Source organism: Drosophila ficusphila, unplaced genomic scaffold, assembly GCF_018152265.1.
Source record: "Drosophila ficusphila isolate 14025-0441.05 unplaced genomic scaffold, ASM1815226v1 contig_470, whole genome shotgun sequence".
NCBI classification, from domain to species: Eukaryota; Metazoa; Arthropoda; class Insecta; order Diptera; family Drosophilidae; genus Drosophila; species Drosophila ficusphila.
In genome coordinates this window covers 596,868-609,402 of record NW_025064389.1, presented here as the reverse complement: position 1 = coordinate 609,402, position 12,535 = coordinate 596,868, and the positions used below count along the sequence as shown (strand labels likewise).

At 35.4% G+C, this 12,535-nt stretch overlaps 1 protein-coding gene across 1 annotated transcript in view; it reads left to right on the top strand.

Moving 5' to 3' along the window:
• Window positions 1-12,535, top strand: part of LOC122320325 (synaptic vesicle glycoprotein 2A-like) — a 641,446-nt gene that overhangs the window by 528,433 nt on the left and 100,478 nt on the right. The window contains exon 6 of the mRNA XM_043208507.1: window positions 2,517-2,655. Within this exon, the coding sequence (XP_043064442.1) occupies window positions 2,517-2,655 (139 nt within the window). The remainder of the gene's footprint in view (window positions 1-2,516; window positions 2,656-12,535) is intronic.

Below are 12,535 nucleotides of genomic sequence, written 5' to 3'. Positions count from 1 at the left end.
CAGAAATCGAACTCTAAATGTTCGTGTTTTTATTTAAATAGCTAATAAAAAAGCTTATTAGCTGAACATTTGTTGACCCCGACGTGATATGTGCATGTCGGAGTGTCGTTAGTCTTTTCCATTTTTAATCAAATTATCAGCAGCAAGTTCTGCTCGTTTATCAGGCGCTTTCTGAGCTGACTTCCCAAGAGTCTACTTTCCAAATTTATACTTTCTACTCAATTTCATTTGATCCGACACATACATATAAGTAAATATAGTATGTTCTTCTAAATTAAATATACGAACGTTCAATAAACACCTTCTGAACAGTTCCAGCAAAGAAGAGGAAGAGGTTCTGTCCGTACAAAGCAACCCAAACAAGGGAGAGAACTTAAACAACAACAAGAAGGTTTTTAGAGAGGCGTTATGTAATAACGATTCCGCTTCTGTAAGAGAATTTACTAACGTTTGGGATGTTTTGGGATGACCTGCAAAAGTTAATTTTCGCGAAATGTGCCTCAATTGAGGTACATGACTCAGAAATTTGAGAAAATAATTTTATAAAAAATAGTATAGATGACATTCGTAAAAATATAGAGGTGGAATGGAATCACGTAAAATCAGAAGATTAACCAGCATACACGGCGTCAAGGGTTTAATTAATAATAAAGATTTAAATGAATACGAAAATTTCTAGTATGAGTCCTTTTATAAATAAAGATAAAATTATCAGAGTTGGGAGAGCTGGGTTGAAGGTAAAGTATTCAATTATTCTCGAAAAAAGTTCATATTTCCTTGGTAATTATCGAAAATATTCAAAAACAATCTTTACATGGCATGGAGTTAAACTAATGAGAACATAGTACGTTCAAACAAATTTTTGGATTTATGGATGAAAAGTCATTAGAAAACTCTATATTTCAAAAACTATGCCTTTCTGATGAAAAACAACGATTTTATCTTATTTTTTTCGTTAAAACTTCAAAACTTTCGAAACTCGATAGTATTTAAAATACAAAAATTAACTCGATATAATCAAAAACATCGGAGTTATAATTGTTTTTTTTTTTTCAATCTCTCTTATGGGAGCTATCCGATAAAGTCGCCCAATTCGTCTGTCTGTTGTTTCTACAGGGTGGGCCATTTAAAGTTGACCCACTTGATTCTTAAAACAAAAACAAAAAAAGTGGACAATTTTTTTTTTATTCCAAAAATCATTTATTTTGGTCCAAGGAGATTTTTTACAAATTATTATTAAAAATGATATCACGTAAATGGGCACCTTTAGCTCTGACAGCCGAATGCATTCTTTTTTCAGCATTTTCCATGACTTTGGTCAATGTTTCATCCGATATGGCGGCTATTTCACGTCTAATGTTGTCTTTTAGTTGACTTAAGGTTTTTGGTTTATTAGCGTATACCTTGGATTTCAAATAACCCCACAAATAAAAGGCGGGGGCCGTCAAATCTGGTGATGTTGGGGGCCAGTCAAAATCACCACTTTTCGATATCAACCGCCCAGGGAACAATGTTCGCAATAAATCGATTGTTGCTCTAGCTGTATGGCAAGTTGCCCCGTCCTGTTGAAACCAGAAGTTATCCATGACATTTTCACGAATAATAGGCATCAGAAATTCCTGAGATCGTCGATAAGTCGATGTCGCAGGAGTCTCATCAATACTGGCTCGTACAGCTTCGATATTTTCATTAGAACGTCTTGTTCGTTGCCTGGATACATGACTGGCATTACTTAGATTACCGGTGTTTACAAATTTTGCGTACAAAGACCTAATTGTGTTTTTAACTGGAGAACTTTTAACTTTATTCATTTTACGAAACGCACGTTGGGTTAACACAATTGAGAATTTATTTTCAATGTAGAGCTGAACAATTTGAGCGCGTTCCCTTGGAGTGTATTGTTCCATGGTATCAATTGTCTTCGACTTACGCTTCCAACGTGGTATGACATTTGACGATCTGTCGACGCTGTCAAAAGTTACAGGGTTTCCCAATGGGTCAAATTTAAATGGCCCACCCTGTATGTAAACTAGACTCTCAGTTTTTAAATTTAAATGTAAAACCTACAGGAGAACTACACAAGGGTCTTAATGCCTTGTTTATATATTATTTATTATTATTTAGCGCGGACGAATATTTTCGATTTCTAGAAGTATTTAATTGCACGGTGGACGAATTAAAATCATGAAGAATTTGCGAAAAACTTTATAACACAAATATCGCGACCCAAAAATTTGTAAAAGAAAAATTTAGATTTTAAAATTTGCATTTTAGTTGTAATAAGCATTTTTTCCAAACTTCGATTTTGATTTTACATAATAATCCTTCAGGAGAGCTACAGAGCTACAGGATAGTATTTTTCTTTATGCCTTGTTTACTATATATATTTATTTAGATGCTATTCTAAAAAAATATTTTATCATCTAGCAACTACATATAATGATTAAATTTTTTTCCCCGATCTATTATTTATTAAATTTTTATTTTAATTACAATTTTTGTTTTATTAATTTCAGTATTCTTCTTGGATTATGGTTACTTACATTTCCGGAAAGCCCCAAGTTTCTGCTAGAGCATGGTGAAGTAGAGAAAGCCATTGATGTTCTTTCACATATCTATGCAAAGAATTCAGGAAATAAATGCCACGAGTATCCAGTAAGAATACTTGCAATAGTTATATTTCAAATTATTTGTTTATTTCATATTAAAATAGTTTGTAAACCTAAACTAAGATACGATGCCTTCACACATACATATGTATATTTATTACACACATATATATATATTCATACCAGCTGACCCGGCAAACGTTGTTTTGCCACCAGATGACTTTATAATTTTATAAACAACTAGCAAACCCGGCGAACTTTGTTCTGCCTTTTTTTGGAAAAAATTACAAAAATAATCAAAAACCTACATTAATATTTAATTTTTATTTCTGTATTTTGGTACATAGGCGTCGATCAAGTTGTTCTTCCATGTTTCATTGCTTAATGATACATCTGCTGAAGATTTCTCGAAGCAATTGCTGACTATCGGCAATGGTCAAGTACCTGTCGATGAATCGAGCGGATTAATATCATTTCGAAATAATTTTTGTAATTTTGTCTCATCAAAAAAGGAACTTATCAACAATGTATTTGCAAACATTATTTCTAACTACAAAATCCGGGCTCTAAGCTACCTTCCTACCAATTTTCAGCCAAATCTGTTCAGCCGTTCTTAAGTTATAAGTGGTGGAACTAACACAACTTGCTTTTATATATATAGATGAGGGAATATAAAAATAACAAAGAGCAATCATTATTTTTAAGTTATTATAATTTATTACTTATAGTCAGGGGCGCACAGAAGGGGGGGTTGTGATGGCAAAGGGGGCAATTTGCTTATGGGCTTATGGGGGCCCCGCGCGATATGATATATGATATAAGTTAACCACAGCAATATTTCATCATCTTTTCCCGAAATATTGCAACATTGTCAAGAACAATTTTACAACATAGTAACACATTTGTCAAGAGCTAGATCGAGTTCAATAACATAAAGTCAAGAGTCAGCTCCAAGTTCAATAACATAAAGTCAAGAGCCAATTCGATTTCTATAACATAAAAGTCAAGAGCCAGCTAGAAGTCCAACAAATAAAATTTAATTACACAAACATGAACATCCGGTCAGCCACCAGGAAAAACATGAAATACAATTCTGCAGATCTTGCACTTTATGCAACTAAGCAAAAATTACCAACGTCCCTGCCAACCGAGACAGCGCCGCCGCCGCCAAAGTTAACGTCCAACGAAAAAGATCATAGAGCAAGAAAGATAAGCCAGCCCAAGCCACATCAAAGGCCGATATCCATCAGAGGAAAGTTTGGTGGAATTGGAAGGGTGTAGTGCACTTTGAGCTGCTGGGACGGAATGAAACCATCAATTCAGATGTGTACTGTCGCCAGCTATCCAATTTGGGGGAAAAAATTAAAGAAAAGGAGCCGGCACTAGCTAATCGCAAGGGTATAGTCTTTCACCATGACAACGCTAGGCCCCACACATCTTTGGCAAAAATTAAGGGAGCTGAATTGGGAAGTGCTACCACATCCACCTTATAGTCCGGACTTAGCGCCTTCAGATTACCATTGGTTTCGCTCTCTTCAAAACTCTTTGAATGGTAAAAACTTTGATTCAGATGAGGCTGTGGAAAACCACTTGTCTCGATTCTTTGCTGGAAAAGACCAAAAGTTCTTCGAGCACGGAATTATGCAGTTGACCGAGAGATGGTCATTAGTGGTCGAACAAAACGGCCAATACATAATTGATTAATTATAATTCCTGATATAAATAAATCATCTTTGAAAATATTGAAAAAAACCGAAATGACTTTCTTGCCAACCCAATAGATTTTTCGATCTTTCCTTTGGCAGCTATAAGATATAGATGACCGATTTTTATGAAACTTTTTTCAATATAAACGTCGTTAAAGATCTTTATATTAAAAAAACATGCTCGTGGGATAAAAAACAACGATGTTATTAATTTATTTCCATTAATTCTATATATAATTTTCGATCTCTCCTATGGCAGCTATATGATAGAGTTATCGAGTTCAATAACACAAAAGACAAGAGCCAGCTAGAAGTCCACCAACTAAAATTTACTTAAGCAAACATGCACATCCGGTCAGCCACCAGGCAAAACATGAAATACAATTCTGCAGATCTTGCACTTTATGCAACTAAGCGAAAATTACCAACGTCGCTGCCAACCGAGACAGCGCCGCCGCCGCCGAAGTTAACGTCGCCGCAACCACCCACAGCCTATATTAGGGTATCGATAAGCAGAATATGTTCAGTCCCAATTTCTATTCCAAATAAAGATCACGTCTTAAAAATAAAATTCTTGTGTTCAATAACTTGGAATTTAACTGGCGCCCGAACAGGGACCAGCGCGAGTAAATCCGATTAAGGGGGTCTTCCTATGTGACGGCCTGTTTTTTAGGGTTATTTTAGGATTTTTTTTCTACGACCAGTAAATATTTAGAGCTTCAAGTTTTTTATCATTTATTAACACATATTTGGACAGTATAAATAAAAAATTTCAGCAAAAAATATTTGGTCAAACTAGAGTTAAAGCGCTCTGAACACCCCCGCCTCGAAAAAAAGAGCTCCCACTTCCTCCACGATTCCGGCTGATCGGCTTATCAGAAAAAAAAAAAATAAACGGCGTTTTAATTTGTAGGCTTAAATGCACGGAATGAACTACAATCAAATGAATATAAAAAAAATTGGATTTTTGATAGACATTTGAAAAAAAAGTTGCAAATTTGGCGTTTTTTTTTTTTTTTTTGCTATAAAAAAAATCGAAGTTTTGAAAATTTTCGATTGATAATAGTTCATTCCATGCGTTTACATATATTGAGTGTGCCCTGTAAATTTCAAGTAATTCGGTCCAGCCGTTTCTGAGATACAATGGAGGAAAGTTTGAAAAACACAGTTTTGAGAAAAACGCGTTTAAAGATTCTAACTGCCAACTCAGCGCTTCGAACCGCTCTTTCTTTTACCTGCTGTATCTTTAAAACGACTTCGAATTTTCTAAAATCGCTTTACTACCGTATTCTAGACATGTTAAGAGAGCAATTTATGAAAAAAAAAAAAAAAATCGATTTTTTCAACCCATCACATAGGAAGACCCCCTTAAGTTCGATCCGCGCGGAAAATTACTAAGTGCGCCTCCGCTGGCTCAAAAAAAAACAAATCGAAATCAGAGGGACTCCTTCTAAAAACAAGCAAGAAGCTGAGGACGATATTCATCGGTGGACTACAAGTGCTGTCAGATACGCTCGCAGGACATCCCCCATTTGTGTGCGTCGCAGGATCCCAAGTAGGAAACAAAAAGGACAAAATCCGGACCATCAGGAGGAGTAGCCACATCAGATTAAGTTAAGTGAGATAGTGAATAAGACAAAAATATAAAAAAAAACCAAGTAAACACCTCATAAAAGTTCATAATTTTAAATTCAATTTTTTCAAACATAAAATTATAATTTTAAAATCACAATTTTAATTAATATCGCAAACATTTAAGAAAGTTTAAATACAAAATTGTTGTTTAGGAAAACAACATATAAAAAAAAAAATTATTATCCAACATATATTGAATTTATAATTATAATTGAAATTTTTATTAATTATTTTTAAAATTTTTACATCATTCCCAACTTTATTACTCTATTATATTAAGAGTGTGAAATGAAAACTAATTGTAATTGTAAGACATACCCACGTGAAAATTCTCTTCTTTAAACCCAACAAAACAAATGGCCAATCGGCGTAATCTTATAAGAGCACCAATAATTAATATTGATCAACAACAGCCCATAGACCCCAGTAGGTTAGAACAACAAAATATAGCGGTTCAACAAGCCCTACAGCAACTAGATCCCAATCAAATTCATTCAGTTCAACAATCTAGGGAAAACATGGCATCACCAGAAATGACAGCAGCCATAAGGGGTTACATGGGTTTCCTCGGGTAAAAAACGGCCTTTTTTCAAACATTTTTTTCGCATATAAAAAATGAAATATTTCAATGAAACTTTTTATTATTTAAAAGATACATATTAAATAAAGATTTTGTGAAATTTTCAAAAAAATAGAAAAGGTGCCTCCGCGTTGTCAGCAGAACTTCTTTCAGGATCATCAAAAGTCAAAATAAAAAAAACGTGTTTCAGTATAGACAATAAACTAGGTATTGGACGTAGGAAAAAAAAAAATGAAAATTGGATTTTTGGCAGACGTTTTTATAAAAAAATGCAAATTTCGATACAAATTTCTCGACATTTTTTTTTTTTAAATAGTTGTAATTGAAAAAAAAAATCCTTCGTTCAATACCTTGTAAATGATATCTCGAATACTTGTGTAAAATTTCATTAAAATCGGTTGAGTAGTTCGCGAGAAATTTTGACAACCGACTTTGAAAACATAGTTTTGAGAAAAACGCGTTTAAAGTTTTAAGAGACAATAAAAGTGATCTCAAGCGTCCACCTTCTCAAGGCTGTATCTCCGAGACTATTACTCGGATCAACTTGAAAATTTAGGACAATATTCTAGAAATGTTATAGAATTTAATAAGACAAAAAAAATCGATTTTTTTGAAACCGTGAAACCCATGTAACCCCTTAAGGCAAGTTCTTTCCGAACAATTACCAATTCTATTACAACAAGTACAAAATCAGGGACTCGACTTCACATATGCAACAAACCAAGAAATCAATCCTGAAAATAGAACCAATCTAGAAGGTTTAGATAAGGTACCGGACGTAGTTAAGACTCTCAGGGAATTTTCAGGTAATCCAGCAGAATTTAGTTCTTGGAAGAAGGGAGTTGATAGAATTTTAAAGAACTATGAACACACTCTCGGAACGTGGAAGTATTTCGGAATTTTGCATACCATTCGAAATAAAATAACAGGAATGGCAGATACTGCTTTTGAATCCTACAACATTTCACTTAATTGGAATGCAATATCAAAATGTCTTACCCTTCACTACGCAGACAAACGAGACCTAGGAACCCTTGAATATCAAATGACAATAATTAGTCAGGGAGTCCATCAGTCTGTAGAAGATTTTCATGGAGCGGTCTATTCACATCTTTCGCTAATATTAAATAAAATCGGATGCATGGACTTAGGACTTGAAGCAGAACAATTGATGACTAAAATGTATAGGGACAAAGCACTAGACACTTAGGTCGCCTACTCGGTATGAAAGAACCTACTGACCTTCCTTCGGCATTACATCTATGCCTAAAACTTCAAAATCAAACATTCTGTGCAAATCACGCGTTCAACAAACCGCAGTCGGCTTTCAGAAGCACACCTTCACGGTACCCTTCCCAAACGCAACAAGCAGTACCAACCTGGCCACAGTGGTCATTTCCAAATAACGCCCAGTATAACACACAACCCAACAAACAATATTATAACCAACCGCGTCAACAATTTGATCAGAATAGGCCGTCGGGAAGTCAAACACCTCCTCGACCTTGGGCTCCAAAGCCACAACCACGACCAGAACCCATGGACGTCGATAAGACGCTCGAAACTACACAGATAAATTATATGAACAAGCCAGGACGTTTTGATTCCGGCAAAAGACCACCATTAAACGAAAATACAAAAAAAGCTAGAAACATCAATATCCAATCCGCTACAGACACTACTTCCGAAGTAAAAGATGAATCTCCTACACTCACAGATTACGAACAAACCCTAAAATCACAAGAAGATACCCCAATAGAATACGACGAAACTCTTTCAGAATATTGTAACAATGTAGAACAGGCAGACCAGGGATACCCTTACGAATATGGCTACCTCAATTGTTTAGAATAACCAACTCCTCGTTACCGTAATTTGAATGCAGACTGAGGAGTGGAGAGACTTTAAAAATACTAATTGACACCGGCTCAAACAATAATTACATCCTACCAAAATTCGTTAAAAACCCAGTAAAAAACATATCCCCTTTCGAAGCCGTATCAGTGGGAGGAAGTATTAAATTCACACATCATAAAATAGCCAACTTATTTGACGACACCAATACAAAAATTATATTCTTTTTATTACCAACATTAAATACATTCGATGCTATTTTAGGGAATGACAGCCTAAAAGAATTAGGAGCCATAATCGATATAAAAAATAAAACCATGTCACTAAAATCCGGTAGAGTTATAACTATAAAAGAGGAAAAACTACAAACAGTTAACTTAATTATTCCCAGGGCAGACCATCTCAACAAGACACAAAAATTAGAATTAAATCATCTCTTCCGTAAATATCCAAATCTCTTTGCCGAACCCGACGAAAAACTGACCTATACAACAAATGTAAAAGCCGAAATACGTACGAACACCGATACCCCAGTTTACTCAAAGTTCTATCAATACCCTATGTCACTCAAAGACGAAATAGATCCTCAAATAGAAGAACTTTTACAAAATAATATAATACGACCCTCAAGATCACCCTACAATTCATCAGTGTGGATAGTTCCAAAAAAATTAGATGGATCCAACGTACAAAAATATAGAATGGTAATAGATTACAGAAAATTAAACAGGGTAACAATAGCAGACAGATACCCTATTCCAGATATCAATGGAGTCTTGGCGCAATTGGGGAATAATAAAATGTTTTCCGTGTTAGATCTCAAGAGCGGGTTCCACCAAATTCCTTTAAAGGAAAAAGATATAGAAAAAACAGCCTTCTCCGTGAACAACGGAAAATACGAGGTCACCAGACTCCCATTTGGGTTAAAAAAACGCGCCATCCATATTTCAAAGGGCACTAGACGACATTCTCAGGGAACACATAGGAAAAATCTGTTACATTTATATTGACGATATAATTGTATTCAGTCCGGATGCTGAATCCCACTCTAAAAACTTAGGGAAAATATTTGAAACTTTAAATAAAGCCAACATTAAATGCCAGCTGGACAAGTGCGAATTCTACAAAAACAAAGTTGAATTTTTAGGTTTTGTAATATCAGACAAAGGAATCGAGACAAACCCCAAAAAGGTAGAAGCGATCGCTAACTACCCTTGTCCTAAAACCGTCAAAGACTTACGAGCTTTCCTTGGACTGTCAGGACATTATAGGAGATTTATGGGATACGCAGCATTAGCAAAACCGCTTACCACCTTACTTAGAGGCGAGGACGGACAGATTTCAAAAAAGCTTCATCTAAGAAAAAAATCCACCTTAACGACGAAGCCATGCAAGCCTTTAATAAACTAAAAAGTATCCTAATATCAGAAGACGTAATATTACAATACCCCAACTTTAACGAAGAATTTGTACTTACGACAGACGCCTCCGATCATGCAATAGGAGCAGTACTTTCACAAAAAGACAGGCCAATAGCTTTAATATCTAGAACCCTATCACAGACAGAAGAAAACTATGAAACAGCAAAAAAAAGAAATGTTAGCCATCTCATGGGCAGTAAAATCTCTTAGAGGATACCTTTATGGTGGGACTAAAGTAAAAATTTACACTGACCACGAACCACTTACTCACGACTGTAACTGGAAAGGAGGAATCGCGATTAAGAGATGGAAATCATACCTCGACGAATACAATAAAGAGTTACTTTATAAACCCGGAAAGGAAAACGTAGTAGCTGATGCCTTATCTAGAATTCCAAAAAATAACGAAGTCAATTCACTAACAATAACACAGCATAGTGCTCAGAGTTCTGGCCATAATTTAATTTACAGTGTAGAAGTTCCCATAAACGCATTTAAAAACCAAATATTTATTTACAAAGAAAATCCACCTGACTACAAATTCAATATTCCGTTCCCCACATTTCATCGACATGTTATTACTCAACCAAACCTTCAAAAAAATACCCTTATCCAAATATTAAAAAAATATTTAAATAAAAATGGAATTTTTACAACCGAAACTATTATGGAAGAAATACAAAAAATTTATCCAGAACATTTCACATCTTTTAAAATCAGGTTCACACAGAAAAAAGTAGAAGATTTAACAAACGAAAATGATCAAGAAGAATTAATATTAGAAACTCATAATAGAGCTCACAGAAATGCAGAAGAAAATAGAGCCCAACTTTCAGAAAAATATTATTTCCCTAAAATGAAACAAAAAACAAGAAAGGAAGCTAGCTTCGGCAAGCCGAAGCTTATATACCCTTGCAGTCATCAAATATGTCGAACAAAACGCATAAAGGCTAGACAACAACGAAGCTAAGACGATTTTTCTATTCATTTTCCATATTTTTGACTATAGATCATATGGGAGTTATACGATATAGTTGTCCGATTTTGATCAAATTTAATTCGTAATTCAAGAGTCGTAAGAAAACTCTATATTCCAAAAATCATACTTGTCTGATGAAAAACAACGATGTTATAATTTTATTTCCATTATTTCTATATATTGGGTTGGCAAGAAAGTCATGTTTTTTATCTAATTTATTTACGACTAATCGAGCACCAGGGTCACACTTTTTAGTATCGTTTTAAAGCTTATTGTCTTAAGTACTATCGACGAAAATTTGATAATTATTCGATAACATTTGTGGAAGCTATAGCAAATTAAACATGGAGAACCAAAGTGAGCATTTTCGGCATATTTTGCTTTTTTACTTCCAAAAAGGAAAAAAAGCGGTCGAAGCTCGCGAAAAATTGTGCGAAGTGTATGGTAAAGATGCCATGAGTGATCGCCAATGTCAGCGCTGGTTTGTCAAATTCAAGCTTGGAGATTTTGGAGTTAAAAACGCCCCACGTTCTGGTCGACCATCGGCCGTTTTTGACGAACAATTTCAGGCTTTGCTGGATGAAAACCGGCGTTATTCAACGCGGGAGATGTCAGAGAAGCTCAGTGTGTCGCATACAACGGTTGAAAACCATTTGAAGAAACTTGGCTACGTAAGCAAGCTCGATGTTTGGGTTCCGCATAACTTAAAGGAAATTCACCTAACTAAGCGTATCAACATCTGCTATTCTCTGCTGCAACGGATTAAAAACGATCCTTCTTTGAAGCGGATCATTACTGGCGACGAAGAGTGGGTTGTTTACAATAATGTCCAACGAAAAAGATCATAGAGCAAAAAAGATAAGCCAGCCCAAGCCACATCAAAGGCCGATATCCATCAGAGGAAAGTTTGGTGGAATTGGAAGGGTGTAGTGCACTTTGAGCTGCTGGGACGGAATGAAACCATCAATTCAGATGTGTACTGTCGCCAGCTATCCAATTTGGGGGAAAAAATTAAAGAAAAGGAGCCGGCACTAGCTAATCGCAAGGGTATAGTCTTTCACCATGACAACGCTAGGCCCCACACATCTTTGGCAAAAATTAAGGGAGCTGAATTGGGAAGTGCTACCACATCCACCTTATAGTCCGGACTTAGCGCCTTCAGATTACCATTGGTTTCGCTCTCTTCAAAACTCTTTGAATGGTAAAAACTTTGATTCAGATGAGGCTGTCGAAAACCACTTGTCTCGATTCTTTGCTGGAAAAGACCAAAAGTTCTTCGAGCACGGAATTATGCAGTTGACCGAGAGATGGTCATTAGTGGTCGAACAAAACGGCCAATACATAATTGATTAATTATAATTCCTGATATAAATAAATCATCTTTGAAAATATTGAAAAAAAACGAAATGACTTTCTTGCCAAGATTTAGTTTTATTGTTAGTTTTAAGGATAGTTGAAAGAAAGAATGAATTGAATAGATGCAGCCAGAATGTAAACAAATCACCTTAAACCAATGTACAAAAGCTTATCAGTTGCACTCAAGCTTGAGCATAGCCGATCTAGCTGATAAGCTTTTCTGTTCGTGGCTATGCGAAATGATATGCTGCTCTCGGGAGATTATAAACCGATCGAACCTCGAAGCAGCTGGCAGCAGCAATAAACGTATTGGAACCAAATTCGTTCTCGTCTTGTTTTTCGCCTTCTTAAAAATTCCCCAGCAGCTAGTCGCCAGTCTCTTTTGTTTAATTATT